We start from the raw sequence: 18,849 nt of genomic DNA, 5'->3' as shown, positions 1-18,849 counted from the left end.
CAAAAGGTCTGTTTTTCAGAGGTTTGTTTCTGAAAGGTTACCACAATGACCCATCCTTGATGATTCTGGAGGTCTGGGTCCCCTCTGGGCCTTGGTTCTCCACGACAGTGGAGATCCGGGCAGAAGCGGACCCCAGCTTCATGGGCAAGGGAGAGGAGGCAAAGAGCGCAGGAGGCAAAAAGAGAGAGAATCTTCTGTGTGCTCTGGGGTTTTGTCTGTCCTCACACAGAGGGGGGTGGTTGTTCACACCTCTGTGGGCTGCCATGTGACTTGCCTGTGGAGGCCTTGGCTGAAAAGGGGGGGTTCGCAGAGATTGGACAGCTGATTCCACATCATCATATCAAGATGAAATATGGACACTGGTTCCCAATGCCCAAAGACCATGATCATTGGCATATGGCACAACACATACGATTATCCATCCATCCATCCATATCCTGTCAACCCTCCATCTCCAGATGTCGCAGACAATTATATTTTCCAATATACAATTTAAAAGAAAAAGCCTTTTTCTACCTATGAAGAAAAGCAGTTAGATTTAGTTTTTTTACAAAGCACAGATGAAATTGAACTTTTCAGTATCAGACTTGCTGAACCATTTATGCTGTCCTTTGGTCTCCATGGCTCCACTTATGTCACAGACTTCATAATCAATTGTACAGTTATCAGCCCAGAACCAGACCGGCTTGTTGCAGACGAAGCGAAGGCCGATCCATGCAAAGGGACTATTGGCCTTCTCTGCCTCCATTGCAGCAAAGAACTGAAGCTGCTCATCCAGTATAGTAGCTAGACCTCTGTGATTAGCCCTGCAGTAGGACCGAGAGTCTTCCCAGGTCTTGTTAATGTTGATCAGCTTAAAGGGAGATTCTGATACACAGAGAGACAGAAACAGGAAAAAATGTCATACTTTTAGCCACCCTCTGCACACAGTCTTCACCACTAAGAGGAGCCTGATCATTGAGAGATTCCTCCTCCCCAAATACAGGACCAACAGACTGTAGAACTCCAGAACTCCTTTGTTCCCCAATCCATCAAACTGTACAGCTCCTGACTTGGGGGAAGGAGGAGATGATAAGAAGAGGGACAAGGGTCAGCACCCCCTACTTGCACATGTTATGCAAAACATTACTCATTTGCAATATTCTGTTCTCTCACTGTGCAATAACACATGCCAACTACTGTGTAGCCTGTGTACTTGGTTTTACTTATTTATATGGCCAGTACATCTCTTCAGTACAAGTGCAATAACCCAAGTCAACTCCCATCTAGTCTTCCCATAGCTCTCTACTGTGCACATGTTTTTATATCTAAGGGAAACATATTTCAGGACATTACAACTTTTTTCTTTCTTTTATGCTTTTATGGTACTAGATACAATCTTTTTATATTGTCTGTCATATTTTTTTTTATCTTGAATGGCATTTTGATTTGATTCCTTGTACTCTATATAAGCTACTGCAACCAGAATTTCCCTGAAGGAGTAATCCAAAGACATAAATAAAGTTGAGTCTAAGTCTAAGCCAAAAGGTTCAGCTCTGCCTCATTGACCATAACATTTCCAGACACTGCTGGAAGGCTCTGGCTTGTCTTTCTGGGTAGTATTGAATTCAAGCTAATTATTCAGGTTTCCTTTTTTGAGCAACACCTTTTTAGAATAAAAAAAAAAAATGCATGACTCCCTGTTTGGTAAACTGAACATCTCATCATTATATCAGTGAGATTATTGAAAATGGATTCAAACGGGTGCAGCTTACCAAAAGGAATTTCTTGAAATGTTTATGACAGTGTAAGTATACATTTCAACTTCTGATGAAATATTCGTTTTAAAATCTATAATAAACCTAAAGTTTATTTTAACAGCATTTTACTTAAAAAAAACAACAACAACAACAATAAAACAATAATGCACCATTAAAAGCCCAAATCTAACATGTCTGTCAGCACCAACAATGGTTGAAAAAAAGATTCTGCCCTGTAATGGTGGAAATTACACAGAAAGTTATAAATATATGAAAAGTTTAGTCAAATTATTGCATGAAACTATTTAATAATTGCATCATGATGAAAATCTGTTTTCCCTACATAGACATTACATAATTATTCTAACTTGAAATAGATGTTGCAGCTGAAGTTGTTACACACAGAAATTACAACCATAGAAATTAAGATGAAAATATGTCATGTTTAAAGGAGATGTTTAATAAAGATATCAATGCAAACATTTAAGCTTCAAACCGACTGAGAATTAAATCAGACCTACCTATCTCTGTGCCAGTAATGTTCACCTCACAAAGAATCATATGTGACCTTTTTGGTGTGAAGAAAGTCACGTATCGCCCTGCCACTGATTCGGAAAATCTGAAGATATTTAGCTGATTTTCTTGGAAGTCTGTGATATTGTAAACCCTGAATAAGAGGAAAATCAAAACAGCAGAGCAGATAATGAATACACCGCAAAACTATAACACTGCCGGATCATCCGGTTTAATTTTAATTTATTTTAAGGTCAAAAATATAATATAAATCCCATTAAGGCATCATGATGTTCTTACAGCCTATTGTTGGTGCCATTGTTCTCTAGAGAATTCCCAATGTAGATTTGAGCTCCTGATATATTGGTATTTAAACCGTTCCTATTATAGACAGAGATACAGGAAATGCTGTATATCCCCTGCAGGTCAATTCTCCACCAAGGGTTAGTCTGCAACTCGGTGTGAGAACATATGAAGCGATCCCCATCAAAGGCTCTGTTAGCAATGTATGGACTGCCATTTGCAAAAAAATCGGAAGACTGAGATGCAGTCTTCCCGGTCAGATTTAGACTTAGACTTAGACTTAGACTTCTTTATTTGTCATTTTGTATGCACAGGGTGTTCTTTGTGTTGCAGAGATCTGAAGATGAAGAACAAAAAATAAAATATTAGCCTAGTTTAATGTATCTAACATTTTGGTTTATGTCAGTAGCAATCATCTATTTGTTCCACAAAGAATATTTGATCCTACCTGTTGTCTGCACGGCTACATTTTGGGTTGCTGTAAATAATGAAACAACACTAATATATGATTTCTTTTTTTTTTTTCTAAAACAACAGTTTCAATTCTTTCAAACTAGATCCATTTGTTGTAAACCTGAACTCTTACTCCTCGTTGTGATTATTTAAACAATTGTGAGATAGAGATCCAAACAAATGAAAAACAGCCACTTACTTATAACCCAGATGAAAACCAAACTCCACAGCATCTTGAAAGGAAAGGACAAATATGCAGGATCATTCACAATTTTCAACATTTTAACTAGTGTACAAAAAAAGCCTTCTCTGCCCCTACTTTATTGTACTTTATTGAGTACCAGTAAAACATGTAGGGTTGGAGAGAGAAATAAAGGAAGATAGGTTATATTGGTCTAAAAAAGATTTACACTATCGTTCAAAAGTTTGGGGTCACATTGAAATGTCCTTATTTTTGAAGGAAAAGCACTGTACATTTCAATGAAGATAACTTTAAACTAGTCTTAACTTTGAAGAAATACACTCTATACATTGCTAATGTGGTAAATGACTATTCTAGCTGCAAATGTCTGGTCAGACATTGGACAGAGGAAGACTGGAAAAAAGTGATGTGGATGGATGAATCCAAGTTTGAGGTGTTTGGATCACAAAGAATAAGTTTGTGAGACGCAGAACAAATGAAAAGATGCTTGAAGAATCTGTTAAGCATGGTGGAGGTAATGTGATGGTCTGGGGTTGCTTTGGTGCTGGTAAGGTGGGAGATTTGTACAGGGTAAAAGGGATTCTGAATAAGGAAGGCTATCACTCCATTTTGCAACACCATGCCATACCCAGTGGACGGAGCTTGATTGGAGCCAATTTCAATCTACAACAGGACAATGACGCTCAACACACCTCCAAATTGTGCAAGAACTATTTAGAGCAGAAGCAGGCAGCTGGTATTCTATCGGTAATGGATTGGCCAGTGCACTCACCAAATCTGAACCCCATTGAGCTGTTGTGGGAGCAGCTTGACCGTATGGTACACAAGAAGTGCCCATCCAACCAATCCAACTTGTGGGAGCTGCTTCTGGAAGCGCGGGGTGCAATTTCTCCAGATTACTTCAACAAATTAACAGATAGAATGCCAAAGGTCTGCAATGCTGTAATTGCTGCAAATGGAGGATTCTTTGACAAAAGCAAAGTTTGATTAAAAAAAAAAAAATCTTATTTCAAATACAAATCATTATTTCTAACCTTGTCAATGTATTGACTCTATTTTCTATTCATTTCACAACATATGGTGGTGAATAAGTATGGCTCTTCAGGAAAACACAAAATTGCTTGGGTGACCCCAAACTGTTGAACGGTAGTGTATGTATGTATGTATTTAATACATGCAATGTATTAAATAATAATGTAAGTACATGCAGGATATGAGAAAACTTTATGAACATTTTTTTGTTTGTTTGTATAAAGTACAGGCAAGAATTAAAATCTACTACCTGTTGTAAGGTAAAATTATTGTTGCTAAAAACTTACTTAAAAAGTTGCAATATTAATGCTCAAAACTAAAAAATCTGCTCTTAACTTTCTGCAGTTCACATATAACAGTCTCCCTCACCTTAACAGTTGGTCCTCGCTCCACTCTGATGTTCCTTTCAGTGAATTCTGCTTCCTCCGCTGCAGCTTACATAGAAATGCATTTGTTTCACGCCCTAATTCAAATATACAGCTCTTACCACAGAGTTTCATTCAAAATTCAGACCTTTGCATGTTTCTTTTGAATTTCACAAAAATAACAAAATAATTATCATAGCGTGTCTCATAAGCAATCTGGACAAAGGAGATGCACCAGGCAAGGGTCAAGGGACAGAGCAGGTAGAGCAACGCAGAGAAGGGGTTGTGAATGGAGCGGAGTATAAAGGCATTACATATTTGCTTTAGATATGCATTTTGTCTTCCAACATGCACTTCATTTTTTCTGGCACACAGCACATGGACAGAGCCATTGCATGGACTGTGTGAACTCTGCAATCGCACAGGGCTTCGGTATACAAGGGGTCCTCATGCCTGCTATGAAAATAAAATGTGACAAATGCATTTTTTATACATATAATTTTGTCCCTTTCTGACACAAAAAATGTAAAAGAAATTAAACAAATTAAGCAGTTTTTTTTTTTATGTTGCTATGTCATTATGCCTTCAGCACAGTCACTCCAAACGTCAATTTTGCACCTGGAGTGAATGATTTCCATAAAATTCCAATGTAGATAGCTTGTCTGGAGCGCTTTGAAGTGGAGTGAGGTGAAGGTGGTGATTAGCAAGGTGACTGCCTTTTTTGCTGATGAAGATTCTCAGTCATCCAGGTCAGAGTCATTCCGTAAAAGTTAAAAAAAAACAATCCACTGGACTTGGTTTCCAAGGTTTGAAGACGTTTCGCTTCCCCTCCACGAAGCTTTCTTAATTCAATATCTGAATCCGCAGTGAGTTTGAGTCTTTATATAGACAAGGCCTTGTATTGCTTGGAAACATGTAAACTGAAACCGACGAGTGGGTCGTTTGGTTCCATTGTTAGACTGTAGTATCTGAAACCTGTCTATGATTCGGGAGGTCGGTCGTTAAAGGGGGGGGGACCGACCAAGGCCTTGTCTATATAAAGACTCAAACTCACTGCAGATTTTTTTTTTTTACTTTTACAGATTGCCTTTTTGCTTTTGCCACACCTGCAAGGTACACAATTTGCGGGAGTTGAAAAATCGGAACTTTTGTTCACATTTGCATCACAAAATCCAATCACAGTGTAGATGTTATTGTGACCTACAGAGAAGGAGGAAGCGGAGACAAGCATTTTTATATCAAATTTAAGACAGAGAAAATAATGTCGGCAAATGATAGGGATGCTCCTAAGAGGTTTATGTGTGCTTTTAAAAAAAGACATACTGTATTTTAATTTAACCCTAAGACTGTTTCATCATCCTATCTCCATAGCAGAAACTGCCCAACTGCCGGCTCTCCCCCTGCTCTGTTGACCCACTGCCAACTGCAACCTCTCCCTGATATGTCTCCGAGGCGGGCTTCTCTAATGTACCACTGTCCTCCTAAAGGCAGGTGTTGTTTACACTGAACCCGAAACTTGAGAAAATTTCACAGTTTTGCCTGCTTTTGCCCACCTTAAAAGTTTGCCTTGCATGCTAAAGCAAGACGGCAGACGAATTTGCACGATAAGTTCCTACATCATCACGCCTGCTTGTTCTTGGTTGCAGCCGAACATGGATGACCGGGACTCTCATAGCTTTTTTTGTAGCTGGCTGTTCTCTGCACTGGAGGCAGGACAATTGAGCAGTCCTTCGAGGTTTAAATTGAAATGGTTTCTTTAAAGGCCACCCCCAAACCTCTTAACAGCATTCCCTACTTTATTATTTGTCAACTTCATTTTCTCTGACTTCAGTTTTGATTAAAAACAGCTTGTCCAGAATCCTCTTTCACTGTAGGTCACAGCCACATCTAGTCTTTCATTGGGTTTCATGACACAAACATACACAAAAGTTCAGACTTTTCAGGCTTTAAGTACTTTGCATGCGCAGGAGCCATAAAATGTAAGTAATTTGCCAAAACACGTCATTCTCCACGCTAGATTCACCACCTTCGCTTTGCATTGCTAATGTGTTCAGTTTTACAATAACAGCCATGTTTTCATGTGACTGTTAATCCTGGTTTGGGATTGACTCATGCACATGCAAAATTCTGCTGGTGCAGAGTTTGCAGCATTATATTCTACCTGCGTCTTTTTACCTCTGTACCTAATATTCTACCTTAACTCTGAGGGTGTATGTAGGGCACAGACCTCAAGTATACTGTATTGTTGATATCTGATAGTCACATTTTAGTTCAGGTTTTAGAGCTGATTATATTTTATTTTAGTCTTCTACCTATAGTCTCCGTAGGTTTTCACTTTGCATGTGATTTAATGAGGAAAGGATGAAGAGGACAATGAAGGCTACTGACTATTAGAGGATCCAAAAGACATATTTGTGTCAGAAGATAATTTATATTTTGGCTTTAGTCGTAACTTGTAGGTTATCAATCTGGTTTACAAAGGACAGAGATGAGTTCAATCGGAAACTTATTTGCTGGTGGTGAAATCCATAGCTGGATAGTGGGATAGTCGGTTGTTAAATTATTCAGCGTAAATAAAATGTATTTGGTTGTTGTAGTATTGAGACAAAGCTGGAGCCTATACAGATGTAGGACTAAGCTAAAGGATAGAGAATCCAGTCTCCAAGGAACAACATTTTAACATGTTATCATCAGCATATACCTGGATTCATGATAGAGCTGGGGATCATAAGAAATTATCTGAGCAGTACTTTAAAAATGTTGAAACATGATGTAAAAAATATCCAATTCATCAGCTTAACTTCTAAATTTATATCAATTTATCTGTACATGTTGTCTACAGAGTTATATACAGCTTTATTATGTTGGAACCAGACAAATATAAAAATCTAATTTTATTGATTTAATTCTTCAAAAGTCCCACAAATTCTTATAGTTCCATTGTATCACTCAGTTTTACTTGTTACACTTCTTTTTAACTGTGGATTAATTAACTGTAAAACCTTACTTGCAGTGATCTGGAAACGCATGTTCAAATGACTTCACTAAACAGTAAGACCAAGAACACATTTTACACAGAGCTGGAACACGGAGAAAAGTTTAACAGGTGTATTTGTAGCAATGGGAACAGAGGTTGGATCTGGAACTCAGAGAACTGGTGAACCAGAACCGGAAAGTCTGAAGGGGAGATCACAGAGATAAGTTCGGGGGACCGTGGGAAATGAGACTGCGGCTTGAATTATGCTGGAATGGGACTCACCTTTGAGGAGGCTCTTGTCAATCCTTGAATCCAGTCTGTGTGGGTTTATCCAGAGAAAAGGGAATTCGTTGGAGAGCGGAGACCGGAGGAGTAATGGAGCGGACTGACACTTGGATTTCCGATGGGAACTTGAACGGATCATGTGGAAGTTCTCCCCTGCTCAGTGTGAACTCAGTAAATCCTTCCAGGGGGAGAAGGTCCAGGTATCCAATTGGACAGGAAGGCTTCCTGCAGAAGAGCAAGACAAAAACAATATAAGACTCAGAGAAACGAAGCTCAGGTTAGACTGCAGTAATGAACCAACGAGCCACAGGTGTGCAGGGAGGCCCAACGAGGACAGGGCACCACCTGGTGGTGGAGAGAGAAGAAACATACAAAACAATCCACACAAACTGGCTTCCCAACACAAGGTCTGTGTCATGTGTGAACCAGAGCACCTTGATTAACAATGGGCTACTGGAACAAGAAGGAAGTGAGCAAGATGCGAGAACAGAGCTCTGTTAAAATGTTACAACTCCAGTAACGCTCGTCAGAGGGGCTACATGAAAGTGGATTTGGGATAAATGGACACTTCAAACCCACAGTCCGCATCACAGCGAAACAACTTGTAGCTCAATTTTCCAGCATCCATAAATGGCAACTGCTCTCACGACTTCAGACTGACGATTTATAAAACCACTGGTCTTGCAAGGGGGAACCAGGACCCTAGGTCAGGGGGGTTAACACCAAACCCCCCGCCAGACATAGAGTACAACGTCCCAATAAGCATAACTACACAGAATGAGGCAGCAACTGACCTGAAAAATAAGATCATGGCAAAAATGTCCACCAGGCATCCATGAAGCCAGTTACAGAGTAAATAAAGTACCATCAGTAAGTCTACTAGAAGACGTGAATGCAGCTCTGCATGCAACTCCTACATCAACCATCCCTGACACCAGTGAGCTGATATACTGCATAGCAGCAGTTATCTTAGAGACGCTTGGCTGTAAGAACAACCAGTGAATATCTCAGACCATGGGGAACAGAAAATTAGGTGCTGGAGGTTCATCATGGGAGGATAAGCCCCTACAAAGGATGTACCACTGAAACATAACCAAAGTGGCAAATATCAGGAAATCCTATCATGGCCAAACAATGCCAGACTGCAGGACAGTACAGAGGCTGCACCATGGCTGTACAGGAGCAGGCCCAAAGCACCAGAGGCCCAGATCTACAACACCAGACAAGACACCAAGTGTAGACAGCAACATCAGGAAATAGGAACATGAGAAAATGAATACCAGGGCTCAGAGAACAGCTGGATAAAACCTGGAAGGTCAAGGCATCAGTGGTGCCTGTGGTCATTGGGGACCTTGGGTCAGTGACCCCCAAACTCGAGGGTGGTTACAGCAGATCCCAGGAAATACATCAGACATATTGGTCCAGAAAAGTGCAGTTCTAGGAACAGCAAAGATACTGCGTAGAACCCTCAAGCTCTCAGACCTCTGGTAGAGGACAAAACTGGCAGTAGAGGAAAAAAGGGAGACTGCCCGTGGTGGGTGAGGAAGATTTTAGATATATAGATATACATAGATATACATATAATACACAATTTTGATTACGAACATAAATTCATAAAATTATGAGGTTGTAATATTTCATTTTAAAGAAGTGGCCTGCTTTATTAAAAACCAAAAGTTAAGATGCTTTAGGCTGCAGTTTGGCTGAGCTTGTTTGATAACTATTAAACATTTAGTCTTATTAGAATAACTTTTTATAATATTGCAATTTTACTGTAATATTTTTTTACAAATACATTGTCATATTACTATAAAATCTCAAAATCTGTTGCAAGATTCAGTCTAAATGTGCTCTTAGAAAGATGTAAAACAACCGCCTCTGTGAATCATTTAGAAAAACAAAACAACTATTATACTATGTTATAAACGTTTGCATCAGTTTTGCATTATAGACAGAAAAAACTGTGTTTATATAAGAGATGTTCCTGACACCTAATTTGCAGAAAGATTAACATGTCTATTTTTGTTGAATTGATAGTCTGTGTAGCAGTAAGCCTTTATCAACAGCTCTGTTCTTGCTGTTTCCTGGTAACTTTAGTTTTAATATATACCTTTATACATGTGCTTTTGACAGATATACCACATACCTATACAAATATACTCATTATAGCTGGACTAGGAAAGTTCAGGGTAAGAGATAATGGCAGACTCCATCTAGCGTGTGGAGTGGATCCTGGCCTCAGCTGTCAACAAAGGCCAATCCAGGCTCCAGGTGTGGTTATATGAGACCAGATTTGTTATCAGGCTCATACTGATTTGAATTCAAGGGTTGAGTCCTGATTAGTTATTTCACTTTTTCTTTTTTCTTTTTTTATAAATTTGCAAATATTTATACATTTCTTTTTTTTCTGTCAAAATTTAGTGTTGAGTGTAGAATAATGAGAAATAAAATGAACTTTTTTGATTTTAGCAAATGGCTGCAATGAAACAAAGAGTGAACCATTTAAAGGGGTCTGAATGCTTTCCCTACAGCAGAAAATTGGCCCTGAAATTAAAAAATAGTAATAAAATAATAAAATAGTAATAAAAAGAATTCGTCCACCTGTTCCAACATTTCTTTTGTGATTTGTTGCCTAATTCATGCTACCTATGATATAATAGATTACCTCATTGTTGTAGCTCATTTTTCTGTTGCTAGGGAAGGTTATGAAGCTGTGCATTTTTTTACTTTCAACGCCAACACTTCTCAGGCACCTTCTATTGCCATCGAGGTCACATGGGGGGTCTTAATGTTTGTTAGGGGTTTCTGATAAGTTGTTAACGTCCTTGTCAGAGTGGTTTCGGTCACATGCCTCATTGAAGTGTGAGTTGGGTGAGGGCTCTAGAGAGGTGAATCTTCTGGGTATTGTTCCTAAAGGTGCTTCATAAGTAGATGAGAGGTTTTGTCTAAGACCAATTCCTCTGTTGAGAGATGCTTTTTCCAGGTTAAGAAAGATGGTTTCCTGAAGAGTGGCCCTCCTGTCTTGAGCCATGTGCCTGTTGTTGGCACATGGCTCATGGTTGCATGCTCTCTCCAATGTACAGGTCTGTGCACTCTTCACTACACGGTACAGCATAAACAAAATTGTTGGCCTTTTTTGGGGGTCTTAATTTAGGGATAAACCAGTTTTTGTCTCAGAGTGTCGCCGGGTTTGAAGTGCACAGGGATCTGGTGCTGGCTTAAAATCCTCCTGGGTTTTTCAGAGACTCCAGCAACATATGGAATGACGATGTTCCTTCTGTTTTCTTCCCTCTCAGCAGAACCACAGTTCTTCAGGGTTGTCCTGATATGTCCTTGTATGTCTCAACCTCTGTTGGTGAAGGTGATGGTTTCTGCTCGTGTCTGAGGGGTTCTGATGAGGCTTAGCTTGTGTCCCAGTGGGTGGTGCGAGTCAAAACGGTGGTACTGATCGGCATTTGTAGGTTTCCTGCAGACCTCTATGTTGAGTTGTCTATCTTCCATGATGTGAACCCCACAGTCCATGAAGACAAGGCTGTAATCTTTCACATCTTCCGGGGTGATGTTGATGTTTCTGTCCACTGTGTTAATGTGGTCTGTGAACATGTCGATATCCTTGGTCTTTATTTTGACCCATGTCCCAATCAAGTATCTGAACCAGTGACTGGGATTTGTTGCCATGTATGAGTATAGAGCTCTGCTTTCCACTTCTTTCATGTATAAGTTCAGCACTATGGGAGACACAGGAGAGCCCATGTGCATCCATTAAGTTAAAAATCAATGCACTTGACTGTGTTTCCAAATTTAAATTTAAATTAAATTCACTAAATAAAACAGGTCTGCCCCTAAGGAATGGTCGTCGTTAAGATCTTTTGTTAGCCTGCAATACCTGTGAGTAATGCTCTGATCTATATAGCGGAGAAACCAAACAATCTCTCCACAGATACATGGCCAAACACAGGAGAGCTACCTCTTCAGGACCAGACTCGGCTGTACATCTACATCTTATGGACAAAAGACTTTTTTTTTAGATCCAGAATGTTCACATTTTGGACAAAGAAGACAGGTGGTTTGAAAGGGGTGTGACGGAAGCCATTTATTTCAATATAGTGATAAAGTTGATTCCTTCCCACAATCATCTCAACCCCCATCCTCATGCAGGGGACCAAAACATCTCGCCTGGTCAGACAGGTCAACAATGCCCCTAAAGATTCCCCTTTGAGAGGCATAGTCCAGTATTGGGTGCTGCAGGCTAACAAAAGATCTCAATAACCCCCCATTCCTAAGGGGGTGGACCTGTTCTTCCGGTTCAATTTGCATATTCTATAAGCCAAAACAAGGCTTTGGTTTGGGCTTCTTATCAAGCTTGGAGCTCGATGCCAATTCTGACATTTTGAAATGAAACAGTTTCCCGGATGGGAGCAAAACATCTTCAATCATGGAATCAAAGTCCAGTGGATTGTTTTATAACTTTTTTGGAGTAACTGGTAAAGATTTCTGGAAATTAAGCTTCCCCTAGATGGCACTGTTGTCACATTCTTGACCAAACCTATAAATTCCAACTAGTAACCCTGTAACACAAAATCTGATTCAACAACTTATCTAAGGAATTCTAAAGAAAAGTAAAGTACTTGTTAGAATATTACAGGTAAATTTAAAATAATGTTAATATTAACAGGGGAGCCCAATTATGAGCAGTAATAATGGTTCAACAGTTCTAGAACAATGTATCTATGTCTTTAATCTCATCATATTCCTTATGTAATCGATATATTTCTTTCAGCAATATTTTAGTTCCCACAGTATTTATTTAATTATGTTTAATGATAACATTTTTGATATTTTGACAAATCATAAAAGTTAAGGCAAAAGAGCCAACAGCCAGTAACCTAGGATTCTGTTTTTTTACTTCATTCTGAAAATATTTTAAAACTTTCAAAAGTATATAATTAAAAAGTACCATGACTTGATGCAATTTTTACCTCCAGTGGCTATTTTTCAATAAAAATGTTTTTTTTTTTTTTTTTAAGTGCCTTGATTTGGCAGTTGTTGAACTGTTAATTGGCACTGTATAAATAAAAAGAATTGGACACAATTAAATGCTAAGAATATGACTGAAAACTGAAAGGACACATTAGTACACAGTCAGCATAAACCAGCTGCAGGAAAAGTTCACCAATAAAAAACGTTTGCAGAAGAATATTGTGTACTGGTCCATATGCTGTAATAAATAAATAAATGGGATGGAGAAATTCAGCTTGGTTGGTTTGAGAGTTTAATAGTGAGCAGGACAATTCAATACAGCAGATTTTGACATATACAGTATTATATTACACATTATACAACATTATACAATGCTGCAATACAAGAGAGGTCTTCTAAATAACTTACATATAAAAATTAACAATACCAAGTCATGTATAACATAAACCATAAAGATAGTTCAGTGTCATAAAAGAGAAACACATCTTTCACAAGATGTGAAAATGGGCTGTGAAAAATATCTTCAGTCTGAAAGCAGCTTCATGCCTTAAGTAGCTGGTATTACTTCTTTTAAATATAGATTTGAACTTTCTGTGCCTTCATTCCTGTCATTCATCCAGAAACTGTGTTTTAATCATAGCTACCAGACCTCCCACCTGAGCTGGGGATCTCTGCATCTCCTCTATGAGGCTCTGGTATTCTTTCCTTCAATGCTCTCCTTACCTGGACAGCCATGTTTAGAAGACAGGCCGGTTATTGCAGGTTTGCAGTCCTTTCATCCTGTTTTATAACCAAGCCTTGCTTTAAAATTCTCCATAAATTTGTCCTTGACCAGTGTGCTGTGGTTCCTGGGCTTCATGATGCTGTTTACTAATGTTCTCCAGTAAACCTCCAAGACCTTTTTACATTTAAGATCAATATCAATCCTCATATTTCAGGTTTTTATATCACTTTTTGTTGGTCTATGACATAGTAAAACTATCTGTTAGAAATGTTTGGAAAGCCTTTTTAGGGGTTCTGTTTAATCCTTGTTTTTACAATGTGGAGATTTGTCTTAAAACAGTTTATGTTATTATATCCAGTTTGGGTGAAGTCCTGCTCCTCTATAGCCTGCGGTGAATCTCTCCATCATGCTTAAGCTTCTTCCCAGTGATGTGTTCCTGTCGTTCTGGAGAGGCCTCCACCCTGCCTGCCCCGTCATCACATGTGTCCCACTGAAGGAATTATAGCGAGCCATTGCTCTGGGTCCTGCAGCTTGCTGTGGGCTCCAGTGCTTTCTCTGTGTAAGGTTTACTTGCTGGGATAAGACAGGGTGGAGATTCATCCTGGGTCGTACATCTGACAGGAATATTCTGGGTTCTGCCTGATGCCCAGGACTCAGAGAAGTTTTCATTTCTGCAGGGGCTGGTTTTAAACACGGTGACACTGCGTAGGACAGTGAGCTTAGAGGACCCTGATGCTGTTTGATGAACTCATCCTGCTTGCTGGTTTCCCCGAAAAAGGTGTTGGTATGAAGCTTGGACAAGTGCGGTTTGGAAGGAGTCTGACGGCTGGTCTTTGGTGCCATTTGCTGGGAATCTGGGGTGAAATCTGCAGCTTCTGGCAACCTGTTTGTGTTCCTTTGGTGAGAGAAAACTCCATCAGTGCCCCCATCTGGGTATGAAAGACAATTTTTCTTGTTTAAACTTGACTGATTATGAATCTTCCTTAAATGCGTCTGTGTTGTGGACATAGCAATCAGAGAGTGGTCCTCATGGACTTCCACATGCCTCTCAGCTGTGGTGTTGGCAGCATTGCTTTGAAGCTGAGAATGAAGATCTGAGAGGACCTGATCAGCTCTTCCATCTGTATTTAATTTCTTATCCCCCTCAGTATACCACAGATCAATCTCCCCATGTGTCCATGGATGCACTGTTTGAAGTTTATGTGACTTTGAGTAAAGAGAAACAGACTCTGGAGAGGGATGAAGGTGTTAAAGCCAGGGACCGGCTTGGAGCTGGATTTAAGTCTGAGGAACTCCTGATGGAAATGTGAGACCGAGCTGCCTTTGATGAGAACAAGCATACTCCGATCGACCTGTCCAGACAGCCATGTGAAACTGAGGGAAAAAAACAAACAAACAAAAAACAAAATATCATAGGATAGACGTTTTACAAAAGTGGAAGCATTAATAGAGAAACTGGAATGCCCTCTCTTTTGATGGTGTGTGCAGACATACCTGTATGTACCAGTTAGCACCTCCTGCCTGTCAGCGATGATGAAACTCTCTGCAATCTGACCCGTCAGCTTCTTGCCTGTCTTTGCACAGTAGGTCTGACCCGGTATGCTTCCCACCGACACTTTCTGTACACAGACACCAACCATCAGATTCATACAGTAGCTTGGAAAGGCATTTATCTTGTTCTTTTTTGTGTGACAAAATAAAATGAGGCATTACTGTGAAAGTGATTTATTGGTCCTGATCTCAATTCAATGTCTATAAATAAATAATCTTGATGTAAAACGTTTCGCTGTAGCTCTACACCTGCTGGCCGTTAAGTTTTTCTCCACTGAAATGAACAATCCTCTCCTTTCCCAGCCTATCAGTTCAGATGGACAACCATCGTTTTTTTTTGTTTTTTTTTAGATTGTGGTGACAGTGCTCTATTATTTAAGTGTGTTTACTTGATCTACATTTTGCTGCACGTTATTTAATGGTCCACATATTGAGGTTTAACACGTGTTAGCAGTAGGTTGCACTGGATTTGGAGGTATCAGAGAAAACGGGTTTGACTGAAATGTTACTTATTATTCAGAAAGAAAAACCAGACATGTTTAATTTTTTTCAACTAGTTTGTCTTGGTCTGTCACATGATACATTTAAGTTAAATACACCGAGGTTTGTGGTTCAATCATAAAGGGGGGAAAAGTGTAATTGTATTGATAGTTATGCAAGTCACTGGTCTGTTTAGTAAACACAACATAGATGTGTAAAATTAACCTAATCAGTTAATTCCAAGGTAACGGCAAAGAAGAAACTTACAGGGAAGTTTTTGCCAATGAGTTTGAGATCTTGCCACATGTCAACAAACAGCTTCAGGTTAAGATCATCCAGCAGCAGATGAACAGACACCTTCCTCTTCCTGCTCGCCTCAAGAAGATCACACAGCAGCTCTGGATCACTGAATTTGTCCATCACCACAACTAGGGCCTGAACACAGCAACTTTCAATAACAACCTGCCAATTATTGGTCTCCCAAAACAACTTTTTCATTTACTACATGAAACCAATACAGCAGATTTAAGCATGAACCAACGATTAACCGATACGATATCAGCATGGATGATGCATACTTTTACTAGTAATTTTATAGTGTAGAATGATGGAAAAGATTTGATCAAGTGATACTTCTAATACAGGGAACAATAGTCAACAGGAGATAACAACTGATTGTTACAAAAACATCAAATACAAGCAGGGAAAAAAAAGCTGTTTCTATGAGCTTTCTAATATAAGAGATTTTAGAGGCAGGCTGATATATTCCAATATTATTTTTTTGGCTGATATGGGACCGATTTATGATATCGATATCGGATTGGGCCAGCCCTACTGCCATTATGTAATACTTTGACACTATAGACGCCTTTTGCTCACAGGCACAGATAATCATGTCCTGCTGTCTGTCACATAAACAGATCATATCATACCAGTTTAGCCTTCCTGAGGAACTGTCTGACCAGATCTTTCATGCCAGCTGCACTGCTGTCAGTCTGGAAAAAAACCTCAGTGCTGAGATCGTGCAACAAAGGAGCTGATTTCACATCTGGGTAGAGACAAATTGGAGAGTGAAGACAGAAAATGATAAATCAGTTAACTAATATTGAAGCGGTTAAGGTTGCAATTACTCTTATTTACCTTCACTGGTTTTGTGCTCCGAACACTCAACAGTGGAGTCGATGTGTGTTGAAACTGCAGGGCAGCAGGAGCAGGACTGGCAATCAGCAAACAGGCTTTCAGACCCTGAGTTATCTGTTAACACAAGGCTGTATGAGCCTAAAACACAACAGGCTGCAAGGGGAGAGGGAAAAAAAGCTTTTAATTAGAGAAATATTCAACCTGTGATGGAGTAGCTTCCATTTTGTAGGATGTAATCCTTCTCCAGCTCTGACAGAAAATCCACCTCTCCCTCTGCCTTCAACGCTTGGAGATAGCCCTCCAAACCCTGGCTGAGCAGAGAGTCTGCTGCAAATCGAGCGCTTTCATTGTGACTCAGGTCCAACCTCGGTCCGCTGGCTTCATAATCCCAATTAGAGGATGAGGGGATCCGAAGGTCCTGAACTCGCTGCTTCACCTTCCCCAGAGGTTTGGACCCTCTGTGTGACAGTACTGACAGCCTGTGGTAGGCATCCATAGGAGAGGAACATAAAGCCTGTTTTTTTTGGATAAAGAAAGTCTGGATCAGCACCATAAGAGAACAGCAGCTGTTTGGGTTTATTCTGGCGATGAACTACTGATTTAAGAAAACAAGTTAGGAAAAGAAGGCAGGTCCGCCTCGGCTTAGAGCAAGGTGGTTTCCTCAACATAATCAGATGTGACAAGTGAGAACTGAAAGTACACAGTGTTATGGATAGTGGCTGCCTAAACTAGTCATTGTCCTTAATGTTTTAATTTCTCACTAAAAAACCTCAAACCTCAAGAGTTTTTATTTATTCTTCAGAATCATGAATAATGTGGCATAAATTTATATTATTTTATATATTTTTGCTAAGTCAATAAAGCCACCTTTGACTGATTGAAACTACAGAAAATGTAACTTAAAGTTTCCAGAGAACATCTGGGAACTTTTTTAAAATTATGACTCAGATTCAGTGTGATTAAGCTCGATCTTTGACTGGGCCATTCACATAAGGATGTCTGTTAGTGCTAGTTAAAGTGTTTTTATCATGTTGAAAGGTAAACCTCCCCTTAATTCTGAGCTTTCATGTCTCTGACGTAGATTGAGTATTCCTGCAGCATGATGCTTCCAACTCCGTGCTTCACTGTAGGAGTTCTAAGAGATGCTGGGTTAATTTTTCCATGTGTCTCATCTAGCCAGGTTCTTAAAGCTTTATGCAAATCAGAAATGATTTATTGTGGACTCTGGAGTTTATTGGTGTGGTCCATAGCTAATTCTGTCCCCGTTACAAACTTTTTTAACCTAAGCTGTGGATCTCTGTAGCTCCCTACGGAGTTATGATTCTCCTTATGGCTGCTTCTTGAAGCAATGGTTGGTTTGGTAGTCAGTCTAGATGGAGGATCAGGTATTGTTGGGTTTGCTGCTGTTCCAGAATCTTTCTGTTTTTTAATGTTTTTTTTTAATGAGATGTTCAAAGCTTTCTCCCTGCCCCCTCTGCTGTTATTTTGTATTGATGCTTTTGTTGTTTCACTAATAAACCTATTAGGCCCTCAAAAAATAGCTGCACAACTTCATACTTATTTACTTATTTGTTGATCAGTCAAAAACCCTATTGAAATACATTTTTGTTTAACACTATCCTGACAAAATGTGGAGTTTTACAAGATATGTTCAAGTTACAAAAAACTAAGTCTCCAGGATCTTATTCTGTATCTGAAGATAAAAAAATATACATCAATATATGTTTTATGAGTAATGTATTAAAGAAACACACATGCAAAGAGCAAAAAATGAACAAAATAAAGGAAGACCAGTTGATGTGGTTAAACTTGCAGTATATAAAGATCAGCACAGCATACTCGCAGTTCTTTTCTCAGGCCTGAGTCAACATGCTGAGTACAGATTAAAGATGGGTGAATGGAGAGAAATGCATGAGTGACAGGAATGAAGATGGCTGTCACTTCAGCTCCTGTCAAAGAACCCCTGAAGGCCCTTTGGACCTAGAGTAGACACACCTGGATGGGGCTCATGAGTCGAGACAGTACAGCGATGGCTCTGTGATTCTCAGCTAAAATCCATCTGATGTGGACTTTGTCTTCAATGCAGGTTTTTAAAGCGTCTATTC

General features: G+C 39.5%; 2 protein-coding genes across 2 annotated transcripts; both read right to left on the bottom strand.

The window, feature by feature from the left end:
* Nucleotides 1-547: 547 nt before the first annotated feature.
* Nucleotides 548-4,636, bottom strand: LOC119786548 (fucolectin-5-like). The gene is made up of 7 exons (XM_038289998.1): nucleotides 4,612-4,636; nucleotides 3,208-3,241; nucleotides 3,004-3,033; nucleotides 2,872-2,892; nucleotides 2,553-2,820; nucleotides 2,261-2,406; nucleotides 548-867 (listed from the first exon to the last, which is right to left on the bottom strand). Exons 2-7 carry the CDS (start codon nucleotides 3,239-3,241, stop codon nucleotides 548-550), a joined length of 819 nt encoding a protein of 272 aa, XP_038145926.1. The 5' UTR covers nucleotides 4,612-4,636.
* An 8,551-nt stretch (nucleotides 4,637-13,187) lies between these two features.
* Nucleotides 13,188-17,391, bottom strand: LOC119785596 (protein FAM83A). Its single transcript, XM_038288328.1, has 6 exons — nucleotides 16,946-17,391; nucleotides 16,745-16,858; nucleotides 16,537-16,652; nucleotides 15,872-16,039; nucleotides 15,068-15,192; nucleotides 13,188-14,947 (listed from the first exon to the last, which is right to left on the bottom strand). The coding sequence occupies exons 1-6, from the start codon at nucleotides 17,295-17,297 to the stop codon at nucleotides 14,701-14,703; spliced, it is 1,122 nt and encodes a 373-aa protein (XP_038144256.1). The 5' UTR covers nucleotides 17,298-17,391; the 3' UTR covers nucleotides 13,188-14,700.
* Nucleotides 17,392-18,849: the final 1,458 nt, after the last annotated feature.

This window comes from Cyprinodon tularosa, unplaced genomic scaffold (assembly GCF_016077235.1).
Source record: "Cyprinodon tularosa strain WSP-4 unplaced genomic scaffold, ASM1607723v1 ctg107, whole genome shotgun sequence".
NCBI classification, from domain to species: domain Eukaryota; kingdom Metazoa; phylum Chordata; class Actinopteri; order Cyprinodontiformes; family Cyprinodontidae; genus Cyprinodon; species Cyprinodon tularosa.
The sequence above is the reverse complement of the archived record's forward strand: the minus strand, read 5'-3'. Positions and strand labels throughout refer to the sequence as shown.